A 22,370-nucleotide genomic window follows, 5' to 3' on the forward strand; every position below is an offset into this window, starting at 1 on the left:
GAGGCAGAGGCAGGCGGATTTCTGAGTCCGAGGCCAGCCTGGTCTATGGAGTGAGTTCCAAGACAGCCAGGGCTACACAGAGAAACCCTGTCTCAAAAAAACCAAATCCAAAAAAAAAAAAAAAAAAAAAAAAAAAAAGAACTTTCTTTATACTTTCTCCACCATTCTCTTGGCTTAGTACATAAAAGAAAGAGACTCATGAGGTGACTTACCAAAACTCACTTCATTCTAATCAAATAAATTCGAACTTAATTTTAACTTCTTTTAGTATTTATTTATGCTACGTGCATGAATATATATCTGTGCACCATGTGCATGCCTGAGGCTCTTGTAGATCAGAAAAGGGCATCAGATCCCCTGAAACTGGAGTTACAGATAGTTGTGAACAACCATGTGGGTGCTGGGAACCAAATCCTGGATCCTCTCTACAAGAGCAACAAATGCTCATAACCCTTGACCCATCTATTCAGCCCCTCTAAGTTTACTTTAAAGTGACACGAATTACCCACTTAAACAAGCTTATGATAGTATTACTTTATTGGTCATCATCTATCGATCGTCCCAAACCAATTAGCCCAAGTCAATTACCACTTGGATGTCTGGACAACAATATGCAAAAGTCCCAGGTACCAAAGAAGTCGCCTTAGGAAGGCACTATTATTCTATGTCTTACTCATTCTACATCAGAAAAAACATGAGTCACTTGGATATAAAATCTGCAGCCATTTTTCAAGTAAAGGGCCTAAAACTCTCTTTAAACATACCAGAGCTAGTCATTGAAGTTGCTGAAGACTGCTGCTGCAGACATGTAAAGAAATACAGTGAGAACTCAAAAACAAGGAACAAATCGCAGATCACCATATTCCAACAAAAACAGGACTTTCCTCACCTGTAGAATAAAATTCTACACTTTTATGCTTCATAACTGAAAACCAATAAGGTGTCAGGAAAAAAAGCTGAATAGCACAAATGAACTGCATGGTACATAGTCTCACGCTTTGAGAGACACTCCATCTGCTGTCCAGACAACAGCACTATAGGTACAATCCACTTGTAAGACTTACCAGCAGCTTGTCCAGTCTTCGCCAGGAGAGACCCCAGTTCAAGGATGCTCTGCTCTTTGACCTGGACTGCCTCCTCATCATTTTCCTGAATGTCACGCTTCACTAAGAAAAGAAAATGAACTCTTAAAATTATGATTAAAAAATGAAGCAAGGGAGAATTCACCCTTATAAGACCATCATGAACTTGAGCCTATTTCCCAAATGAAAACAGAAAACAAATAAGGGCTTAATTTAAAAAAAACAAAAAAACAAAAAAACTTTAAAGTAAAATGACCACATATCAATAGAATATGCCTCATATTAATAGCAGTGTCACAAACTAAAATCAAATTATAAAGTTATTGATAACGATAAAACAAGTATTTCAACAAACTTTAGGTTTATAGAAAGCTTTAGCTGAAGGGCATATCAAGAATAAACAATTCTATAAATCCACCCTAGAGAAACTCTCATCAAAGCTTCAGCATGATACTTTACAGTTACACTTAGGAGACAGACTGCTGCCTCATGATGGAGTCAGGTCCTGTTAAAGTAACTTTTTATCTGTCCCACTTTCAACTGTTAATAATTATTCAACTGCTTAAACCTCAAACAGCCTCTCCGATGTTTGCTGTGCTTATTTTGGTGACCATAACTAGTTACCAATGCTCTAAAAAAAGCATCATAATTTGACAAAACCCAAGATTTGGATACTTCATGATGGAGTCCGGAAGAAGTCACCCACCATGACTCAAGCTTACTCTAACAGGGAAGCTGACAGGGGACTCTTAGCTTTCTTTTTTTTTTTTTTTTTTTTTGGTTTTTCAAGACAGGGTTTCTCTGTGTAGCCTCTGGCTATCCTGGGACTCACTCTGTAGACCAGGCTGGCCTGGAACTCAGAAATCCGCCTGCCTCTGCCTCCCAAGTGCTGGGATTACTGGCATACGCCACCACTGCCCGGCCTTAGCTTTCTTTTTATAGTGTCTGTATTTTACTTTTCTTTAGAGGGTTTTTTTTCTCCCTTATTTGTTTGGTAGTTTCATTTGGAAAATAGGCTAAAGTTCATAATGGGTCTTGAAAAAGTGAAATACTCTAATGGCAACGTTTATCAGTACTTTCTACTTTCTGAAAGGCAAACAAATTGGCACTAATCACACAAAAAAACTTATGCTCCTCAGATTAGTACTAAGTATTAAGGTGTGATCACAGAAAAATATCTTTGTAAAAACAACATGATGACTCTGATACTCTGTTCTAAAACTGACAAGATAGAACTTCAAAATAAAATGAAACACTTCATAATATAATTCCTTCAAAATGCTCTGTCCTCTCCATCTCCTCTCCTTTCTAGCATTCCCAAAAATAAGGACATCAAGCTGTTGACAGTGTCCTTTCTTGGTACAAGTCATGAGTACTGAAATTCAACAGACTCAGTAACTCAGTAAGTCAACATAAGCACCAACATCCTGAGAGTCCCTCATATACCTGCATTCCCGAACTACTTGTTGATCCAATCCGAATCTTCCCAAGCTACATTTAAAAGATCACATTATCACAAGAGGAAGCTCATTCCCTAACTGAACCCTTCAGTTAGGCTTTTATTAATAGGCTTTCTCTGCCATCATCCATTTATTTCTGTTTATACCTGAATCCCAGTAGAAAGCAATCGTCTGGAGGTACCTATTTCAACTTTCCTGTTGCCTTCAGGTTTACGACAATCACACAATGGTGTTAAATTTTTCTTTTTTCTCCAGCAACGTGCGGCCCGGCGGGTCCAAAAAGTTCCCTGAACAACAGACTCTCTGAACTCTCAGAACTAACTTCAACCCCTACTGGGAAAAATTAGTCACCTCCTCTGTCCCGGCGGTCCCACTCCGACTACACTCCGCCTCAGTCTACACCGGACAGAGGGCCATCCCGGCCACCTCTACCAAATACCAATCTCAAGTGTGTGGCACCCTCAACTTCTCACACCCAAAAAGTGGCTCTTTCGCTGGAGTCGGCTGGTGAGGGCAGGGAGTAAGCAGCAGCTCCCAGCGTCCCGGAAGAAAACTCCAAGAGAAGCGCTCGCGCTCCCACCCGGAGCAACCTGTGCTGATAACAACGGCGGGAAATGTCAGTCCTGAGCGGCAGTCACCTAGACCTTTCAAGAACACACTCTACGACCAGTTTGTAACCAGCAGACACTCGCAGCCCCCGACCAGCTCGCGCGGGCCACAACCGGGGACCCTTAGGGGTAGCGAACCCGGCCGGCCCTCTCCACGCTGCGCTGCGCCCACCGTGAGTCAGCAGCCAGCAGGTGGACGCGCGGGCTACCTCGGGGCTTCCCGCCCAATTGGAAGCCATAGGGCTCCCGGGGACCCCGAGCGGCCTGCGCCCCCAGCCCGGCCCCCCTCACACACAGTGAGTCAGCAGCACCATAGCCGGCTAGCCCGGCCCCTCTCCGCCGCCTCCGACCGACACAGGCCGTGCCGGGACGACAGAGCCGCGGGGACGGCGCCAGGACCTTTACCGATGGAGTGGAGGATGTCGATGGAGGCCTCCCGGTCGGTGCTGAGTAGAGACTGGGCTCTCTGGAACTCCACCACCGCTGCGGCCGCCATCTTACCGCTCTCACACCGTCCCCGGCCGCGGCCGCCGACGCCGGAAACACACACCCGGAAGACCCGCCCTCGCGTTCCTACCCGAAGACCCCGCCTCCCTTCTCAGAGCACCCCGGGAGTTGTAGTCTCTCTGCCGGATAGGTGAACCAGGAGCATCCCGCAAGCCTCAAAGAGCTCCCCATCGCCATCTCGCGGCCATCTGAAGAGACGAAACCGAAGTTAGTCCCCACCACTCCAAAAGAGGCTGAGTCCTCAAGGAAAGCTGTTTGGTTGTTTGTATAGTATCCCCGTGTAACCAGTCACTCATAGCAACAGATGATCTTTCAAATTGCCTGTTGTGTGGCACCATACAACACCATTCAGATTCATTCAGATGTTTTGCAGAAAGAACACATACACACTCTCCCAGTACGAATGAAATCACCAGTGTGAAAGAACAGTCTTTCACAAGTAACCATTTTATCATCAGACAGAGCTTCACATTATGAATTGAAAGCCATCTTTGACCCACTCATTCGATCTAAATAGTTCTTGAGAGTCACACAGTTGACTCATACCAGCTTCCCAGTTCAACAATAGAACAAAATTTTCCTCCTGTATTTCCAATTCCTTCAACTATAATCGGATATCTGCGAAGATATCAAAAGAAAGGGGGAGCCAGGCGGTGGTGGCACATGCCTTTAATCCCAGCACTTGGGAGGCAGAGGCAGGTGGATTTCTGAGTTCGAGGCCAGCCTGGTCTACAGAGTGAGTTCCAGAACAGCCAGGGCTGTACAAAGAAACCCTGTCTCAAAAGAGCAAGAGAGAGAGAGAGAGAGAGAAAGGGGGGGAAAGCACATTTCATATGACTACTAAGGTTTAGCCTGAAGATGTTGCTAAACCTATACAAAGGGAGAACTTCTAGTTGATGACAATCTGGAAATTAAATATCTGTACTATAAAAGAAATGAAGTAGAGCCAACATACTCCTCTATGATCAGATTAATCAATTTCTTTTGGGGGGGGTTGGGAGGGGTTTTGGACTTGGTTTTTTTCTCTGTATAGCCCTGGCTGTCCTGGAACTCACTCTGTAGACCAGGATGGCCTCGAACTCAGAAATCTGCCTGCCTCTGCGTCCCAGAGTGCTGGGATTACAGGTGTGAGCCGCCACCGCCGCCACCACCACCACCACCGCCCGCCCAGATTAATCAATTTCTATACCTGTCTCCTTTCATCTGTCCAAAAATAGCCTGTGAAAAAAATTTAATTAATACTTAAGGAAACTGAATGGAATAAAGTGATTTAGTAATGCTGTAATAGTGACTGTCAGAGCTGAGACCTGGTAGGGAATATATTCCCACGCTTTTCTTTTTCTTTTTTTTTTATTCCATATATTCTTTATTTACATTTCAAATGATTTCCCCTTTCCTGGCTATTTTTTTCCACTCACCGAAAGTCCCATAAGCCCTCTTCCCTCCCCTGGCTCCTCCATCCACCCCTTCCCACTTCCCTGTTCGGATATTGCCCTACAGTGCTGCACTGAGCCTTTCCAGAACCAGGGGCCACTCCTTCCTTCTTCTTGGTCATCATTTCATATGTGGATTGGTGTTGGCAAGGATGTGGAGAAAGAGGAACACTCCTCTAATGCTAGTGGGATTGCAAGATGGTACAACCACTCTGGAAATCAGTCTGGCGGTTTCTCAGAAAACTGGGCATGACCCTTCTGGAGGACCCTGCTATACCACTCCTGAGCATATACCCAGAGGATTCTCCAGCATGTAATAAGGATACATGTTCCACTGTGTTCATAGCAGTCCTATTTATAATAGCCAGAAGCTGGAAAGAACCCAGATGTCCCTCAATGGAGGAATGGATACAAAAAATGTGGTATATTTACACAATGGAGTACTATTCAGCCATTAGAAACAATAAATTCGTGAAATTCTTAGACAAATGGATGGAGCTGGAGAACATCATCCTAAGTGAGGTAAGCCAGTCTCAAAAGATCACTCATGCTATGCACTCACTGATAAGTGGATATTAGCCTAGAAACCTAGAATACCCTTTTCTTTTTCTAATGAAATCTGGGTATCAGCCTACCAAGCTGATAACAGAAATCCTGACTTTGTTGTGTCATGTGAACTGGCTTCCAAATTCTCCCAACTCTGAAATTCCATCAACTTTGCTGTAATACTATGACATGTTTTTCCACTCAAAGAAGTCATTCTTCCTTTCTCAATCTGAGGGGGACCTAACGATACTACAATGAATTCATTTGTTGTTGCAGTTTTTAAGTTTTTACTTCTATTTCTCTCTTTCTTTCAGTCAGTCAGTCAGTCAGTCTGTCTGTCTGACTCACATGCCGTGGCATGCACATGGAGAAGGGGACCCTTGCAGAAGTCAGTACTCTGCATCACATGCAGCCCAGGGATCAAACTCAAGTACTCATGTTTGGTAGCAAGCACCCTTATTTGCTGAGTCATCTTGCCACCCTGTTTTGTTTTGATTTTTAACTTTTTTTAAAGATTTATTTATTTATTATATATAAGTACACTGTAGCTGTCTTCAGACACCCCAGAAGAGGGAGTCAGGTCTTGTTATGGATAGTTGTGAGCCACCATGTGGTTGCTGGGATTTGAACTCAGGACCTTCGGAAGGGCAGTCAGTGCTCTTACCCTCTGAACCATCTTTCCAGCCCCTTAATTGTGTAGCCCTGGCTGTCCTAAAATTAGATGTTTAGACAAGGCTGACCTTGATGTCGTCAGAGATCTGCCCTCCTCTTCCTTCTCCTCTCCCCAGTGCTGGAATTAAAGGCAGGCCCCACTCCTTCCAGCTTCTGTATCTTTTCTTAACCAATTCAATTGAATCACCTTCCTGAATATACAATTTAAGAAGAACAGGCTTTGGAAATGATAAATTTGCTCCAAACTATAGTGAGCTACTAGTAGGCTCTTACTCACTTTGATCTTTATCTGAAAAACAGGAGTAAGAAAACCAGCTTACAAGGTTTCTGTAAGAGTATGAGATAACTTGGGGATTCAGTGGCTAATGCCGTCTTTCTACATAACATCGTCCCTACATAACACTAAGGAGTAATGTATATCACAGAATTACACACTGCTAGCTAGTGGTCATCCATTGTTGCCTACATTGAGAGCCATGTCTCTAAATTGAAGTAGACTATAAACATAGCAATTTTCAGGATTGTTAAAATTTCAAAAAAGCTCATACCCACCTTTTTACAGTTGTCCTTTGTTTGCTGTGTTTTAAGATGCTTCATACCCTCTTTCCCTGTGTCTGGTCTGCAGAGCTTGTGCACCTCTGATTAGGATCTCTCGGTGCTCCCTGTACAGATCTCCTAGTGCTCCCTGTACAGATCTCCTGGTGCTCCCTGTACGGATCTCCTGGTGCTCCCTGTACGGATCTCCTGTGCTCCCTGTACGGATCTCCTGTTGCTCCCTGTACGGATCTCCTGTGCTCCACAGGGTACTGCACACTCTGTTCAGCACATGCCACATCTCAGCACTCATCACTCTCCAGCTTCCCGCTCTGCTCACGTCTCATTTTTTTATCTTTTCTTTTCGCTTTTCCCCATCCCCATCACTCTCACCTTTTCCCTTTATAACCCTTAGGTTTCAACTGAAAGAACAGCCCACGGAGATGATTTCTGAATCATTCCATTAAAAGCAATATCTTGCCAGGCACATGCCTTTAATCCCAGCACTTGGGAGGCAGAGGAAGGTGGATTTCTGAGTTCAAGGCCAGCCTGGTCTATAGAGTGAGTTCCAGGACAGCCAGAGCTATACAGAGAAACCCTATCTCAAAAATACAATACAAAACAAAACAAAAAAAAAAGAAAGGTAAGTATTCCAGTATTCCAGTTCTGGGACTTGGGACTGTGAATCTGAGTCAGCTGGACAAAAGAACTGCAATAAAACTCAGAGCAGCCAGAGCCAAGCTGATAGAAATCTCTGCTGGCAATGGAAGAAGGAAGAAGAGGGTGTGTACATGCCTCCACAAAGGCAGCCTCAGCTTCTTCTATTCTCCCACTTTCACTTCCATGAGGCCCACCTATGCTACAGGCTTGGAACACATCTCCTTCCAAGCACCTTTTTCTAAAAGATTTATTTTTATGTCTTGTGTGTGTGTGTGTGTGTGTGTGTGTGTGTGTGTTTATGGGGTGTGCTCATGAGTGCAGGTTCTTGTGGAGGTCAGGAAAGAGAGCTTAGAACCTCTGGAGTTGGAGTTATAGGTGGTCAGGAGCCACAGACATGGGAGCTAAAACTCAGGTCATCTGAAAGAGCAGTTCACACTCTGTCTTTTTTTGAAACAGGGTTTCTCTGTATAGCCCTGGCTGTCCTGGAACTCACTCTGTAGACCAGGCTGGCCTCGAACTCAGAAATCCGCCTGCCTCTGCCTCCTAGAGTGCTGGGATTACAGGCATGAGCCACTACCGCCCAGCCAGTTCACACTCTTAACTATGGCACCAGCTCCCCAAATATCTTCTAACTGTTCCTGTGACATCAGGGAAAGAGGTCCCTGTGGTGTGATAATGTCTACAGTGACTTCCTCACCACAACTACCTCTAACATGTTCTTTTGTTTTGTTTTGTTTTTTTGTTTTGTTTTGTTTCGAGACAGGGTTTCTCTGTATAACCCTGGCTGTCCTAGAACTCTGTAGACCAGGCTGGCCTTGAACTCAGAAATCCACCTGCCTTTGCCTCCCCAGTGCTGGGATTACAGGCGTGCGCCACCACTACCCGGCTACATGTTCTTATCTTTTAAAAAAAATGATGTGGCTGTATGTAAACAGGCTTCGGGCCCTAACTCTTGTTTTATTCCTGGGTCTGTACAACAGCTGTTTGTATCATTACTGGTTCTCCAATGAAGGTACAATGGAAGATATAAAATTACAGTCCAAAACAGCTTGGCTTTACTTGAATAACAAAGCATATGACGTGTAAACTAAATACAGTCAGAATGATATAATATAAGCAAATATTAGCTCAGAAAATACAACCCCCCAAAAAATCTCAGAATCACCATAGAAACACCCATTTGTCTCCAGTTATCTTTTGTATCCCAAAATAATATCTCTTATCAAAAGATAAGCAAGTCTTTTGCATCCTGCTCAGACAAATGACCCAAAAGAATACTTTTCCAGCTGTAGAAAGTAAGAATGGAATTTAAACTTAAACAAGTATGGAGCTCAGGGCTTCACTTTGCTACCAGCTAGTAGAGCAGCTGATGATGTCATGAGCTGAGGCAAAATTGTTTTCAGAACTATGGAGCTGCAGCCATAGCTCAGTAGTACAGCACGTTGAAGATTTGGAAGGCTTGGGGTCAAACCTAGTACCCCCACACACAGAAAACAAAACACAGCAACCAAAAGCTACTTCATTTAATTATTACTATAAGAGGGCCCCAGGCCTTCGCACAGCTGACTTGTTTTGTTTTGTTTCAAGACAGGGTTTCTCTGTGTAGCCCTGGCTGTCCTGGAACTCACTCTGTAGACCAGGCTGGTCTCGAACTCAGAAATCAGCCTGCCTCTGCCTCCCAGAGTGCTGGGATTACCACTGCCCAGCTTAAAATATTTTTTTAAATAAAATCTTTTTTAAAAAAATGTTTGCAGAACTAGAGAGATGGCTCAGCAGTTAAGCACACTAACTGCTCTTTCCAGAGGTCCTGAATTCAATTCCCAGCAACCACGTACTGGCTCACAACCATCTGTAATGGGATTGAATGCCTTCTTTTGGTGTGTCTGAAGACAGCTACAGGGTACTCATATACATAAAATAAAATTTTTTAAAAAGGTATGTTTGGGAGGCAGAGGCAGGCAGATTTCTGAGTTCGAGGACACCCTGGTCTACAGAGTGAGTTCCAGGACAGCCAGGGCTATACAGAGAAGCCCTGTCTCGAAAAAAACCAAATCCAAAAGAACCAAAAAAAAAAAAAAAAGTATGTTTCCTGTGTTATCATGGGTCACTGGACATGGTGCTCCCAGACTCCTGTCATCCTATGGAAAGAACTGACAAACTGCACGCGGAGAAGCAAAGTAAACTTTATTCAGAAGCGAAGTGATATTCCAAATCAGATAAGCTGCAAGCCAGCAGTGCCCTACTGTGTTAGAATACCCAGGGGATTGTTTCTTGTTTGTGTTCTCTTTTTCTGATGTCAAGGAGAGGAAGAGGAACTGGTTGCTAAGGAGGTATAGAGTGAGTGGTTTTCTTTTTAGGTTGATAGGTAAGACTATGTGAGCCTTTGCACTGGTGTGTCTTTTCCCATGATACATCTGATTTTAATCATATGCAAACCCAATTATGCATGTGCATAAAATGACAATTAAGGGTTTTTCCTAAATGTTCGATACAAGAATACAGTTTGCTAATTAAATATGAATTCAAAACTAGTTCCGGCTATATTGGCTCTTTCTACCTTATCCAAATACATTCTGGAAAATGTTTCAGTGGAAACTAACCAAAAAAGGTGAGTCACTGGTTTGGGCTTGGTGGTGCACTCCTTTAATCCCAGCACTCACAAGGCAGACATAAGTGGATTTCTGTAGTTTTTAAGACCAGCCAGGTTTATACAACAAGTTCCAGGACCAGAATAGCCAAAGTTAAACAGAAAAAGTATCTTTTTAAAAAAATTACATAAGTTAACTAAAGGTTGCTTAAGAAGAATAAACTTATTCCAGTGTTTCATTTCAGTGTGTTTGTGTACCCGGGCATGTGTGTGCATGTGAGTGTGCCTGTGAGTGTGCCTGTGAGTGTGTGTGTGTGTGTGTGTGCCTGTGTGCCTGTGTGTGTGTGTGTGTGTGTGTGTGTGTGTGTGTGTATGTACGTGCAAGCATGAAGAAGCATGCATGTCACAGTCTGTGCTAGTCAGAAGACAACTTTAGGGAACTTGTTCTCTCCTTCCAATGTGGATTTGAAGAATCAATCTCAAGTCATCATCTTTGTGCCACAAGTGTCTTTACCCACTGGCCACTTTGCAAAGCCCTCCATTGTTTGGAGGGTGTAACTGCATTCAATGTCCTAGGTTGCTAGGCACACTCTAAGAATTTTAAAGTGTGTGCATAGTGCTTGATACAGGTAAGGATCTGAGGTCGCTCGGTGTCTTGTTGGAGAAGGGGTGCGCACAACCTAAGCCAAGCAGAGCCTAGGGGTTGCTCGCTGGGCACTGTCTCTGAGCCTGCCTGATTCTGCTCGTAGTACTGGGATTCAGAGACCTTTTCATCTTCCTGTCATAGCCTTCAAGTGGGTGGAATTACAGGCCTACACCACCAGATCTAGCACAAACAGGTCTCAATGAATTGCAGCAGGACACGGAGGCATGCAGGAGGCAGAGGCAAGCAGATCTCTCTGAGTGTCAGACCAGCTAGGTATTCAGAATGAGACCCCGTCTCAGAACAACAAGGACAAGAAGAACTGCATAAGGTTTCTCAGAGGGAAAGGCACTAGCCACCGCTCTCCCACATACTCTCACCTCTCTGCCCCTGGGGCTCTTCCCCCACCTCCACGTGGTCATGGCCGGCCTCCACTCTCTCTCCCTCCACTCTCTCTCCCTCCACTCTCCCCCTCTCTCTCTCTCTCTCTCTCTCTCTCTCTCTCTCTACCCCTCTCTCTCTACCACTAATTCCCATCCCCTATTCTGAATAAACTCTATTCTATACCATGTCTGTGTGTGTGTGGTCCCTCAGAGGCAGAGGTGCCCAGGCAAGGGCCCGCCTGGACACCTTCCCCCACGCCACCTAGCCACACTCACCTAACCCCTATACCCCCCACCTTTAAGCCTTATCATCCTGCTGAATTCTTCATCCTCCTTCATTGACTCCTTCAGAAGGGGAAAGACCAGTCCTGAATCGTGCAAGCCATCCTCCAGCCTCCACATCCACAGATCCACATTGAGGCACATGGACCCACACCCAATGAACCAATGAATGAATAAGTAATTTTCTTTTGTATATGTTTTTTTTTTTTGAGATGGGGTTTCTCTGTGTAGCCCTGACTGACCTGGAACTAGCTCTGTAGACCAGGCTAGCCTCGAATGCATATATATCTGCCTGCCTCTGCTTCCTGAGTGCTGGGATTAAGGGTGTTGTACCTCCATCGCCACATAAATTTTTAAAGATTTATTTATTTTATGTATTTTATATAAGTATACTGTAATTGTCTTCAGACACCCCAGAAGAGGGCATCGGATCCCATTACAAATGGTTGTGAGCCACCATGTGGGTGCTAGGAATTGAGCTCAGGAAGAGCAGCCAGCGCTCTTAACCACTGAGCCACCTCTCCAGCCCAATAATTTTTAAATAGGGATAGGATTTAGGGTTTTTTTTCCTTTTGTTTGCCTCTCATACATGGCATCCTGACTACAGTTCCCCTCCCTCCACTGTTCCCATTCTTCCTCCTCATCTCCTCTCCCACTGACCCATTCTTCCTCCTCCCATTCCCCCTCCAAAAAAAAGAGCAGTTCTCCCAGGGATATCAACCAAACATGGCACGGTAGCATGACAAGTTACAATGAAACTAGGCACAGGGCTGGTGAAATGGCTCAGTGGCTAAGAGCACTAACTGCTCTTCCATAGGTCATGAGTTCAATTCCCAACAACACACGGTGGCTCACAACCATCTATAGGGGGATCTGATGCCCTCTTCAGGCAGGCAGATATATATGCAACAGAACACTCATACATTAAATAAATAAATAAATAAATAAATAAATAGAAACAAGGAGACAAAGAAAAAAACTAGGCACAAGCCCTCATCTCAAGGTGGGAGGAAAAGGGTCCCAAGAGCAGACAAAAAAGCCAGATCCTCCCTGCCAAGTCTTAGGAGTCTCACAAAAACAAGCCGCACAACTATAATATATATGCAGAGGACCTAAGTCAGACCCATGCAGGCCCGTGGTCGTGGCTACAATCTCTTGTGATCCCTTATGTCAGACCCATGTGGGCCTGTGGTCGTGGCTACAGTCTCTTGTGATCCCCTATGGGCCCTGCTTAGTTATCCTGTGGGCCATGTTCTCCTTGTGTCCTCCACCCTGCTGGCTCCTGCAATCCTTCCAACCCCACTCCTGCAGGGTTCACCTGGCTGCTTAGTGTTTGGCTGAGGGTCTCTAAATCTGCTCCAGAATGGGATCTGAAAGAAGGGGTTGTGCAGTAGGAGTGAGAGAGATGAGAGGGTATAGTCGAAAAATGATTTAAACTATATTAAAAATGTAGGAAGCCAGGCGGTGGTGGCACATGCCTGTAATCCCAGCACTTGGGAGGCAGAGGCAGGTGGATTTCTGAGTTCGAGGCCAGCCTGGTCTACAGAGTGAGTTCCAGGACAGCCAGGGCTACACAGAGAAACCCTGTCTCAAAAAAACCAAAATCCAAGAACCCCCCCCCCCCCAAAAAAATGTAGGAAACTGGCAACCCTATTCTGAGAGCAGGAGGACACATGAGGTAGTCCATGCCTCGTGACATAAGGCAGACACCACTGAGAAGGCCCATTTATGCTGGGGGACTTCATACAAAGGAAGGGCTGTCTGTGGTATGAATGTAGACTGATCCCTCTGAAAATCATGCTCAAGTTTTGGGACTGAAGAGATAGATCAGCTGCTGAGTATGCTCATTGGTCTACCAGAGGACCCTGATTCCATTCCATGGTAGTTCACTATTGTCTGTGCTTCCCATTCCAGGAGATATGACACTCTCATACAGACATACATGCAGGCAGTACACCAAAACACAGGAGGAGGTGGAGGACAGAGAAGGGGTGGGGGAGAGAGGGAGAGAGAGGGTCACACTGAAGTTTAATCCCTATTATGAGGAATTAGAAAGCAGAAACTTATCCATCAAGTGTTTTTTTTTTTGTTTTTTTGTTTTGTTTTGTTTTTTGGATTTGGTTTTTTCGAGACAGGGTTTCTCTGTGTAGCCCTGGCTGTCCTGGAGCTCACTCTGTAGACCAGGCTGGCCTCGAACTCAGAAATCCGCCTGCCTCTACCTCCCAGAGTGCTAGGATTACAGGTGTGCGCCGCCACCACCCGGCTAAAATAAATATTTCTTAAAAGGTATTCTCAATATTTCAAACATTAAGGGGATTAATATCTTCCAAAGAATGCAAAGATGGACTCAAAAAATGGACTCTGATGGGCCATTTTCAGCATGGCTTTTGATTGAGTGAAAACTCACTTTATTACATTTAGGATAGTTTACTGTCACAACACACCACTCCAACATTGGACAGTAGTTGGTCACAGCAGAGCTTCTGTCAGGTGCCACCAATAAAGATGTCACTCACTCATGAGCTAGCTGTTACACTGACTGGAAAAGCAATCTGTGGATAGTTTTAGCCTCTTTAGTGAAGAATGGGTCCAGAAGATGGTGGGGCCAGAGAACAGCAGCTGCAGAACAACCTCCCACATCTGCTTTGCCTTTTCCTCCTAATACTTGCACTCTGAACTCAACCGTAACACTGCCCAAATCCTCACTTGTACTTCCATCAGTTTTCATTTTTTAGTGCATTCTGGGAGGATTTCTTGGTCCACATTTTTATCTCACTAACTCATTCTTTGGTATATCTACTCTGTCATTCAACCTGTGCAATGTGTTGTGTAAATGTAACCTTTATTCACTTGATGCAATTGTCATCTCAGAGGCTCACTGTTTTCCAGTTCTTTCTGAACTCTGGCTGGCTGGTTCACTCAGCTGTTCTGGCTCAAACTCCTCTCCAAGCTGACTGACTCAATCTGGCTCCTCTCAGCTTCTCATTGAATTTCTCTGCTTGGCCTCAAACTAACTCTGGCAATTTGTTCTCAACTTCTGACTCTTTCTTGTTCTCTGGTTTCAAATACCTCTGATGACCTGCACTAAACTGCATGAACTCGTGAACGAATTTAACCTCGGGTGCACTACACTGACTCCTGCTCTTAAATAGTTTCTCTTTCCTGTGCTGTTCTTGTGAGAGTTGGGTGCATCCTCTGAGTCATTCTGTCAGTGATTCTCTGACTCATCACTTGGGTCTGCCCCTCAATTAGATTCACTTTCAAACATGGCTGCGACCTTCTACAGACTAAGTTTTCCTTCATTGTTTGGGATTAAAGGTGTGTATTAAGGTTGTATCTGTATTCCAGCTTGATCACACAGACCTAGAAGTTCTGTAGATGTGACCCCTGGCTGGTGCAGCCATATTGCAGTATTAAAATCCCTGTACAGTGTTGACCTCAAATAAATGATTTTCATATTTTCAAAATGAAGTCTTTTTATCAACAAATATTCAATTTCAATATCAACAAATATTCATTGTACAAACAAATCAACTGTTATATTTCAATATATGTGTACACCATGATTATGCCTGTACACTTTCCTATTCTCACCTTATTTCTCTATGCTGCTTGTTTTCTTCCCACGGTCACTAATAGTCCTTCTTTCAATTTATTGTTTTATATCTTGTTTGTTTGTTGTTTTAAGACAGAATCACCTGGTCTCATGATGTATCTCAGGTTGGCTTTGCATCACCTATGTAGCCAAGGATGACCTTGTTGAGCTTCTTTTGTTTATGTGTGGTTGTGTGAATATATATGGATGTGCATGTATATGTGGGAGTATATATGTATGTGTGTGTAGAGGTCAGAAGATGATCACAACTGCCTTGCTTCTGTCCACTTTTTGAGACAGGATCTCTCATTGACCTGGAACTTCTCCAGGAACTGGCCAACAAATTTCCAGGAATTTGCCTAATTCTGGCTCCTACCTCACTACTACTGGGATTAGAAACACAGGGTATGGGGTGGAAAGGTGGCTCAGTGGTTATGAGCATTAATTGTTGCTCAAGAGGACCCAAATTCAATTCCCAGAACCTATATGGCAGCTCATAACATCTGTAACTCCAGTTTCAACACTATCTTCTGACTTCTGAGGACACATGTACACACATGTTCCACAGACATATTTACAGGCGAAACACCCATACATATAAATAGAATTTAAAAAAAAAAACTGAGCTGGGCAGTGGTGGCACACGCCTGTAATCCCAGCATTCTGGGAGGCAGAGGTAGGTGGATTTCTGAGTTCAATGCCAGCCTGGTCTACAGAGTGAGTTCCAGGACAGCCAGGGCTATACAGAGACACCCTGTCTCAAAAAAAAAAAAAAAACAAATCCAAAAACCAAACCAAAACAAAAAACAAAAGCCCCACAAGCGGGGCTGGAGAGATGGCTCAGTGGTTAAGAGCACTGACTGCTCTTCCAGAGGTCCTGAGTTCAAATCCCAGCAACCACATGATGGCTCACAACCATCTGTAATGGGATCTCATGCCCTCTTCTGCTATGTCTGAAAACAGCTGCAGTGCACTCATATAAATAAAAATAAATAAATCTTTAAAAACAAAAACCCCACAAGCTAACATGCCCAGCTTTTAGTGCTGGTTCTAGGATCGCAAACTTAGGTGCTTCTGATGGTGAAACAAGTGCTTTAGTAACTGACCCATCTCTGATTCTCTTGCTTCGGTATTCCAAGGGCTGGGATCGCAGGTACTCGCTACCCTGCCTGGTTTATGAAATGCTGGGGATTAAACCAAAATCTTAGGCATAATATTAAGAATTTTACCAATTGAGCCACATCCCAGACTCAGGAATATCATCTCTATGCTGATTTCATTTGCTTTTGCTATATGCTAGATCATAGGATACACTATTTTTTTTTAAATTTTTAATTAATTAATTAATTATATTTGAGTACACTGTAGCTGTCTTCAGACACTCCATCCAGAAGAGGGAGTCAGATCTCATTATGGATGGTTGTGAGCCACCATGTGGTTGCTGGGATTTGAACTCAGGATCTTTGGAAGAGCAGTCGGTGCTCTTAACCACTGAGCCATCTCTCCAGCCCAGGATACACTATTTTTACTGTTTCTGTTTATCTGTCATTTGATTTTTGGGACACTTCCATACTGATTTTTATAGTGACTACCCAAGTTTCTATTATCTTGGTTCCTTTTCATGCCTCTTTTGGCTTTGTGTGTACAATATTCCGTGTCTCTTGAACAATACTTGAACAATATTAACTATGAATTATCCTAATTCTATTCACTGTCTTCAAATAAAGTTCTGTTTGGCTTGCTGTTGATGTTCTTTCAATGCAGGCTGGCCTTGATAACTTGGTAATTCTCAGCCTATCTTGTTTTGTTTTGTTTTTTAAAGACTTTATGTATTTTATATTTACATGTGAATACACTGTAGCTGTCTTCAGAAATGCCAGAAGGCATCAGATCCCATAACAGATGGTTGTGAGCCACCATGTGGTTGATTCTAGGACTACTAATGAGATCCTGCTTCAAGATAGATAGATAGATAGATAGATAGATAGATGGATAGATAGACAGACAGACAGACAGATAGATAGATGAATGGATGGATGATAAACACAAAAAATCTACAAAGCTAATTACTTATAATAAAAATTGCATTTTGATTGTGAAGGGCCAAATCATACATAAGTAATCATTCCTTCACAGAATAGTGTCAAGGTTGAAGTTAGATGCTAACACAGGATTGAGACTTGTCATAGGAAGTTCTATCGATGTGACATGATTTTCAAGGTGTATCACAACATCTACATAAATTGACCAATAGCTCTTCACACTCTCGAGATGGAACAAAGATGATGACCACCACCCCTCACTGCTCATCCCAGCCCTCTGTGTCTTCCTCTTGAGCACGGTTTTCATGCTTACATTTCTGGATGCATATTCCAACACTACCTATGACAAGAACCTTTCTTTACCTTTCACTTCCCAAACCTAGTACAAAATCTGCTTTGCAAATGTTCACTGCCAGGCATGGTGACTGGCACATGAACATAATCCCAGCCCTCTGGAGGCATAAGAGACCTAAAAAACAATGGAGATGTTTCCATTTGGAATCCCTAAAGAATCATACAAGAATAGATTATGACAATGGAGCAAAGCACCTTATTATTTCCTGACCTCTGTTACAGACCTCTATAAACCCAAGTATCCTTAAGGTACATATCACATGTGGCACATATGGTCAAATACCATTCATGTGTGATGAATGATCTAGTCTGGATACTGAGTGTCTTCCACTATTACTCTCTTCGGTTTTTCTTTTATTTTTTTTGAGACAGGGCCTTACTGTGAAGCCATGGCTGGATTGAAACTCACTATGTAAACCAAACTGGCCTGAGACTCAAGAGTACTTGGATTAAAGGCATGAACCACCATGCCTTGTTTCACTTTTTTTAAAATAAAATTTTTATTTATATGTATATGAGTGATCTGTCTTCATGCAGACCCAGAAGAGGGTAGTAGGTCCTATTACAGATGGTTGTGAGCTAGTATGTGGTTGCTGGAAATTAAATTCAGGATCTCTAGAAGAGCAGCTAGTATTCTTTTTTTTTTTTTTTTTTTTTTTTTTTGGATTTGGTTTTTCCGAGACAGGGTTTCTCTGTGTAGCCCTGGCTGTCCTGGAACTCACTTTGTAGACCAGGCTAGCCTCGAACTCAGAAATCCCCCTGCCTCTGCCTCCCAGAGTGCTGGGATTACAGGTGTGCACCACCACCGCCGGCTCAGCAGCTAGTATTCTTAGCCATTTGAATCATCTCTTTAGTCCTGTTTTCGCTTTGTAAAGATGTATTGCTATGCAAAAAAGTGTTGGCCTTCACATACCTCTGTGAACCATGTGTATGGCTGGTGTTGATGGAGGCAGATCTCCTGAAAATTGGATTACAGATGTTTTTGAGCCACCATGTGAATGCTGGGAAATGAAACCAGGTCCTCAGCAAGAGCAACAAATACCTTTTCTTGTTGTTGTCCGTCCCCCCCCTCCCCCCCCCCCCCGCCCCCCAAGACAGGGTTTCTCTGTATAGCCCTAACTGTCCTGGAACTCACTCTATAGACTGGCCTTGAACTCAGAAATCCACCCGCCTCTGCCTCCCAAGTGCTGGGATTAAAGACGTGCGCCACCATCGCTTGGCTAGCAGCAAATACTCTTAAGCACTATCAACTTGGGCTGGAGGGAATGGCTCAGGAGTTACAATCACTGACTGCTCTTCCCGAGGTCCTGAGTTCAATTCCCAGCATCCACATGGTAGCTCACAACCATTTATAATGGGATCTGATGCCCTCTTCTGGTGTATCTGAAGACAGCTATTATCTATTCATGTAAATAAAATAAAAATGTGATCTAAAAAAAAGCACTATCAACAATCATTTCCTCAATTTTACACACACACACACACACTTACTCATGGGGAATCTGGGTATCAAAATCATATGATCAAGGATGATGGCAACAGCATTTATCAGTGAGGCTTACTGGCCCACAAATATGGTTCTTCAATTATTTTTGTGTGCTTGGGTCTTTTGCCTACATGTGTGGCTACACTCCACTTGTGGGCCTGGACCCTACTGAAGCCAAAAGTTACTGGATTCCCTGGAACTGGAGTTACAGATGGTTGTGAGCTGCCATGCAACTCTGGGAATCAAACTGAGATTTCTGTAAGAGCAACCAGTGCTCTTAATCCTTGAGCCAAGTCTGCAGCCCAGCAAATGAGATTGTTTTGTTTTCCCTTCACTTGCTTTCCCTTCCCTTCACTTCTCTACCCGCACTACTCAGGATGGACCTAAGCTCAGGATGCTCCTGCATGTGCAGATCAGAGTTTCCCAAAATGCTGGCATTAGAGGAGTTAGCCACAACTACTCAAGTATTTTTTTTGACATTGAGCCAGTCACTCATTTACTAAGTTTCGTACTGCTTGTGGATGTGCTAGGCACTGCCAGACAGACTGGGAAAATAAAACCTCCCACCTTCCAGACAATTCTAGCCAGAGGTAAGGTAGGCTGGAAAGATGGCTCAATGGGTCAGAGTACTGGCTACTCTTCCAACGGACTTAGATTTAACTCTAATCACCCACATGACAGTTTGAACCCATTTATAACTCCATTTTCAGGTGACCTAATTCTCTTATCCTCTGACCTCCATTGGTAGCACATATACATGAACACACACACACACACACACACACACGCTGAGAGAACTCATACAAACAGTAAAATTTTAAAAGATTCTAGCTAAAGAAGCACACAATATAAAACATAATACCAGGTTCCTCCAGAACCTGGAAAGCAGAAAATGTGCATTGGGAAGGTGGGACAGCTGGTTGTAGGGGTTCATGCCATTTCCCCCAAAACTCAGAAGGCAAGCAGGCAGGTCTCTGTGAGCTGGAGGCCAGCTTGATCCATATAGTGAGTTCTAGACCAAACCAGACCCTGCCAGGAGGGGGTGTTGGGGTGGGGTAGGACAGAGCTGTTTTGGGTTTTTTTTGTGTGTGTTTTTTCAAGACAGGGTTTTTCTGTGTAGCCTTGGCTGTCCTGGAACTCACTCTGTAGACCAGGCTGGCCTCGAACTCAGAAATGCCACCTGCCTCTGTCTCCCAAGTGCTGTGATCAAAGGCGTGCACCACCACCGCCCAGCAACAGAGCTGCCTTATTGAAGAGACATACCAGACCTAGGAAAGGCCAGGCTAATTGAAAAGCCTGTAGGCACAACTGCCCACAGAACAATGGCTGGGTTTGCTTTTGAGGCACTTTCTCCTTATTGCCCAGGCTAGTTTTAAGCTCATGGCAGTCCTTGTGGCTCAGACTTTTGGGTGTTTAGATTACAGATGTGAAGCACAAACCAAGGACTCTGTATTTTGCCACTGAGAATTCTGATACAAATATTTATGTTCCCAGAATCCTTATAATTTAAGCACATTACTAACTTCTAAGCAGAATGCCATCATTCCAAATTTTACCAAGCTTCACTTGTCCATCCTTGTGTCTATGTGCACTTGTCTATTTGCCCTCCTTGGAGGCCAAAGGTTGACATGTCTTCCCCAACTGCTTTCTACTTTATGTCTTATTTGCCATTTGACAAAAGGCCTCATATCCCTGACTGGCCTGGATCTATGTAGCTGACCATGCTGTCTCTGCCTCCTGGGTGCTGGTATTAAAGAAACAGACCACAATGACCATCAAGTTTGCTGTTTATACTTCCGTGCAAAACTTAACTTTTATTTCTGTACCTATGTGTTCATACATAGGTACAGAAACATTTCATGTTTCCCAGCATAACTTTTTCTTAGGAAAGGGTGGAAATGGTCTCAGTTGGGCTGAAGCTGGCCTTGCCTTGAACCATGGATCCTCCCACTTTTGTCTCTAATGCCATCATGTCTGACCCAACATTAAGTGATTCCACTTTGTACATCTACAACTTGCTTCTCTATTTACCTATGTGATACATAGAACTTCAGCTGGGTAGTGGTGATATACACCTTTAACAGCAGCACTCTGGAGCAGAGGCGGCAGATTTGGAGCAGAGGAGGCAGATCTGGAGGAGTCCAAGCCTGGCAGTCTACAACTCGATCCAGAGTGACCAGGGCTACCCTGGTATACTCTGCTTTAGGAGGAACAAAACACAAAGTGGGTTACTGGACAGCCAGGACTACACAGAGAAAACCTGTCTCCAAAAAAAAAAAAAAAAAAAAAAAAAAAAAAAAAAAAAAGACTGTATCTGTGCTTGTTTTTATATGTGCTCACATTCAGATGGAGGGCAGAGATCAATTTAGAAAATCTTCCTCAGTTGCACCTCATTTTTTCCACTGAACACATTCTATTATTGAGACATTTTAAACTCTGTATTCATGTATATGGGTTATATAGACATGTGGATGCTCCAAGTCAGATCCCTGGAGCTAGAATCACAGGCAGCTATGAGCTGCCTGAAATAATGGTTGCTGTCCTTTCGAAGAACTCCTAACCTCTAAGCATCCTTCCCAGTTCTTTTTGTTTGTTTGTTTGTATTTGGTTTTTTAGGGTTTTTTTTTTATTTTATTTTATTTTTTTTTTTTTGGTTTTTTCTTTTTTCTGAGACAGGGTTTCTCTGTATAGCCCTGGCTATCCTGGAACTCACTCTGTAGACCAGGCTGGCCTCAAACTCAGAAATCCACCTGCCTCTGCCTCCCAGAGTGCTGGGATTACAGGCGTGTGCCACCACCGCCCGGCTTTTCCCAGTTCTTTTTGAGACTATTTCTATGTAGCCCTGGCTATCCTGGAACTCTCTCTTTAGACCAGGCTGGCCTTAAACTCAAGAGATCCTTCTGCCTCTGCCTCCCTAGTACCAGGATGAAAAGTTATTACTAACCCACTTCTCCAACCCCAACCCAAACCCTGAGAGCCTGCCTGTGTCTGCTCTCCAGTAATGGGATTAAAAGCTGTACACAAGGCCCAGATTACCTTTTAACTGGAAGGTCTTAATATCTATGTGAGTGAATGCAAGTGACAAAGCACAGCAATGAAGGTCATGGGACAACTTGCAGGAGTCATTTCTCTAGCACAGAAGCCATGAGAATCCCAAGGCTCAAACTCTAGGCATCAGGGCTTGATAGCCACATGAACTGACAGAATTTGAAGTTTACAAAACTCAGAATTATATCAATTCAGATTAGCTCACAATGGTTAAGAGCAGAATGTTTACATGGGTGAACCGTGTAGCAGGTATGGAGGGTGTGTAGCAGGTATGGAGACACCAGTACTCCTGTTACCCAGGATGTACAGGCACACGAATAAAGAGTTGCACAGTGATCTTAAGCACTTGCTCTCTTGCACTGGATCTAGATTTAGTCACCAGATAACCTAACCTCAGAAGGCACCTACACAGGGGTTAGGAGCACTGCTCTTCCAGAGGTCCTGCGTT

The 22,370-nt window shown here is 43.8% G+C and overlaps 1 protein-coding gene across 1 annotated transcript in view; it reads right to left on the reverse strand.

Moving 5' to 3' along the window:
- The window catches only part of Psmd11 (proteasome 26S subunit, non-ATPase 11), a 45,210-nt gene extending 41,508 nt beyond the window's left edge, over positions 1-3,702 (reverse strand). Inside the window, exons 1-2 of the mRNA XM_052195038.1 lie at positions 3,556-3,702; positions 1,065-1,166 (exon numbers count right to left, since the gene is read on the reverse strand). Coding sequence (XP_052050998.1) covers positions 1,065-1,166; positions 3,556-3,646 — 193 coding nt within the window. The 5' untranslated portion in view covers positions 3,647-3,702. The remainder of the gene's footprint in view (positions 1-1,064; positions 1,167-3,555) is intronic.
- Between the last annotated feature and the right edge of the window lie 18,668 nt (positions 3,703-22,370).

Source organism: Apodemus sylvaticus, chromosome 10, assembly GCF_947179515.1.
Source record: "Apodemus sylvaticus chromosome 10, mApoSyl1.1, whole genome shotgun sequence".
Classification (NCBI taxonomy): domain Eukaryota; kingdom Metazoa; phylum Chordata; class Mammalia; order Rodentia; family Muridae; genus Apodemus; species Apodemus sylvaticus.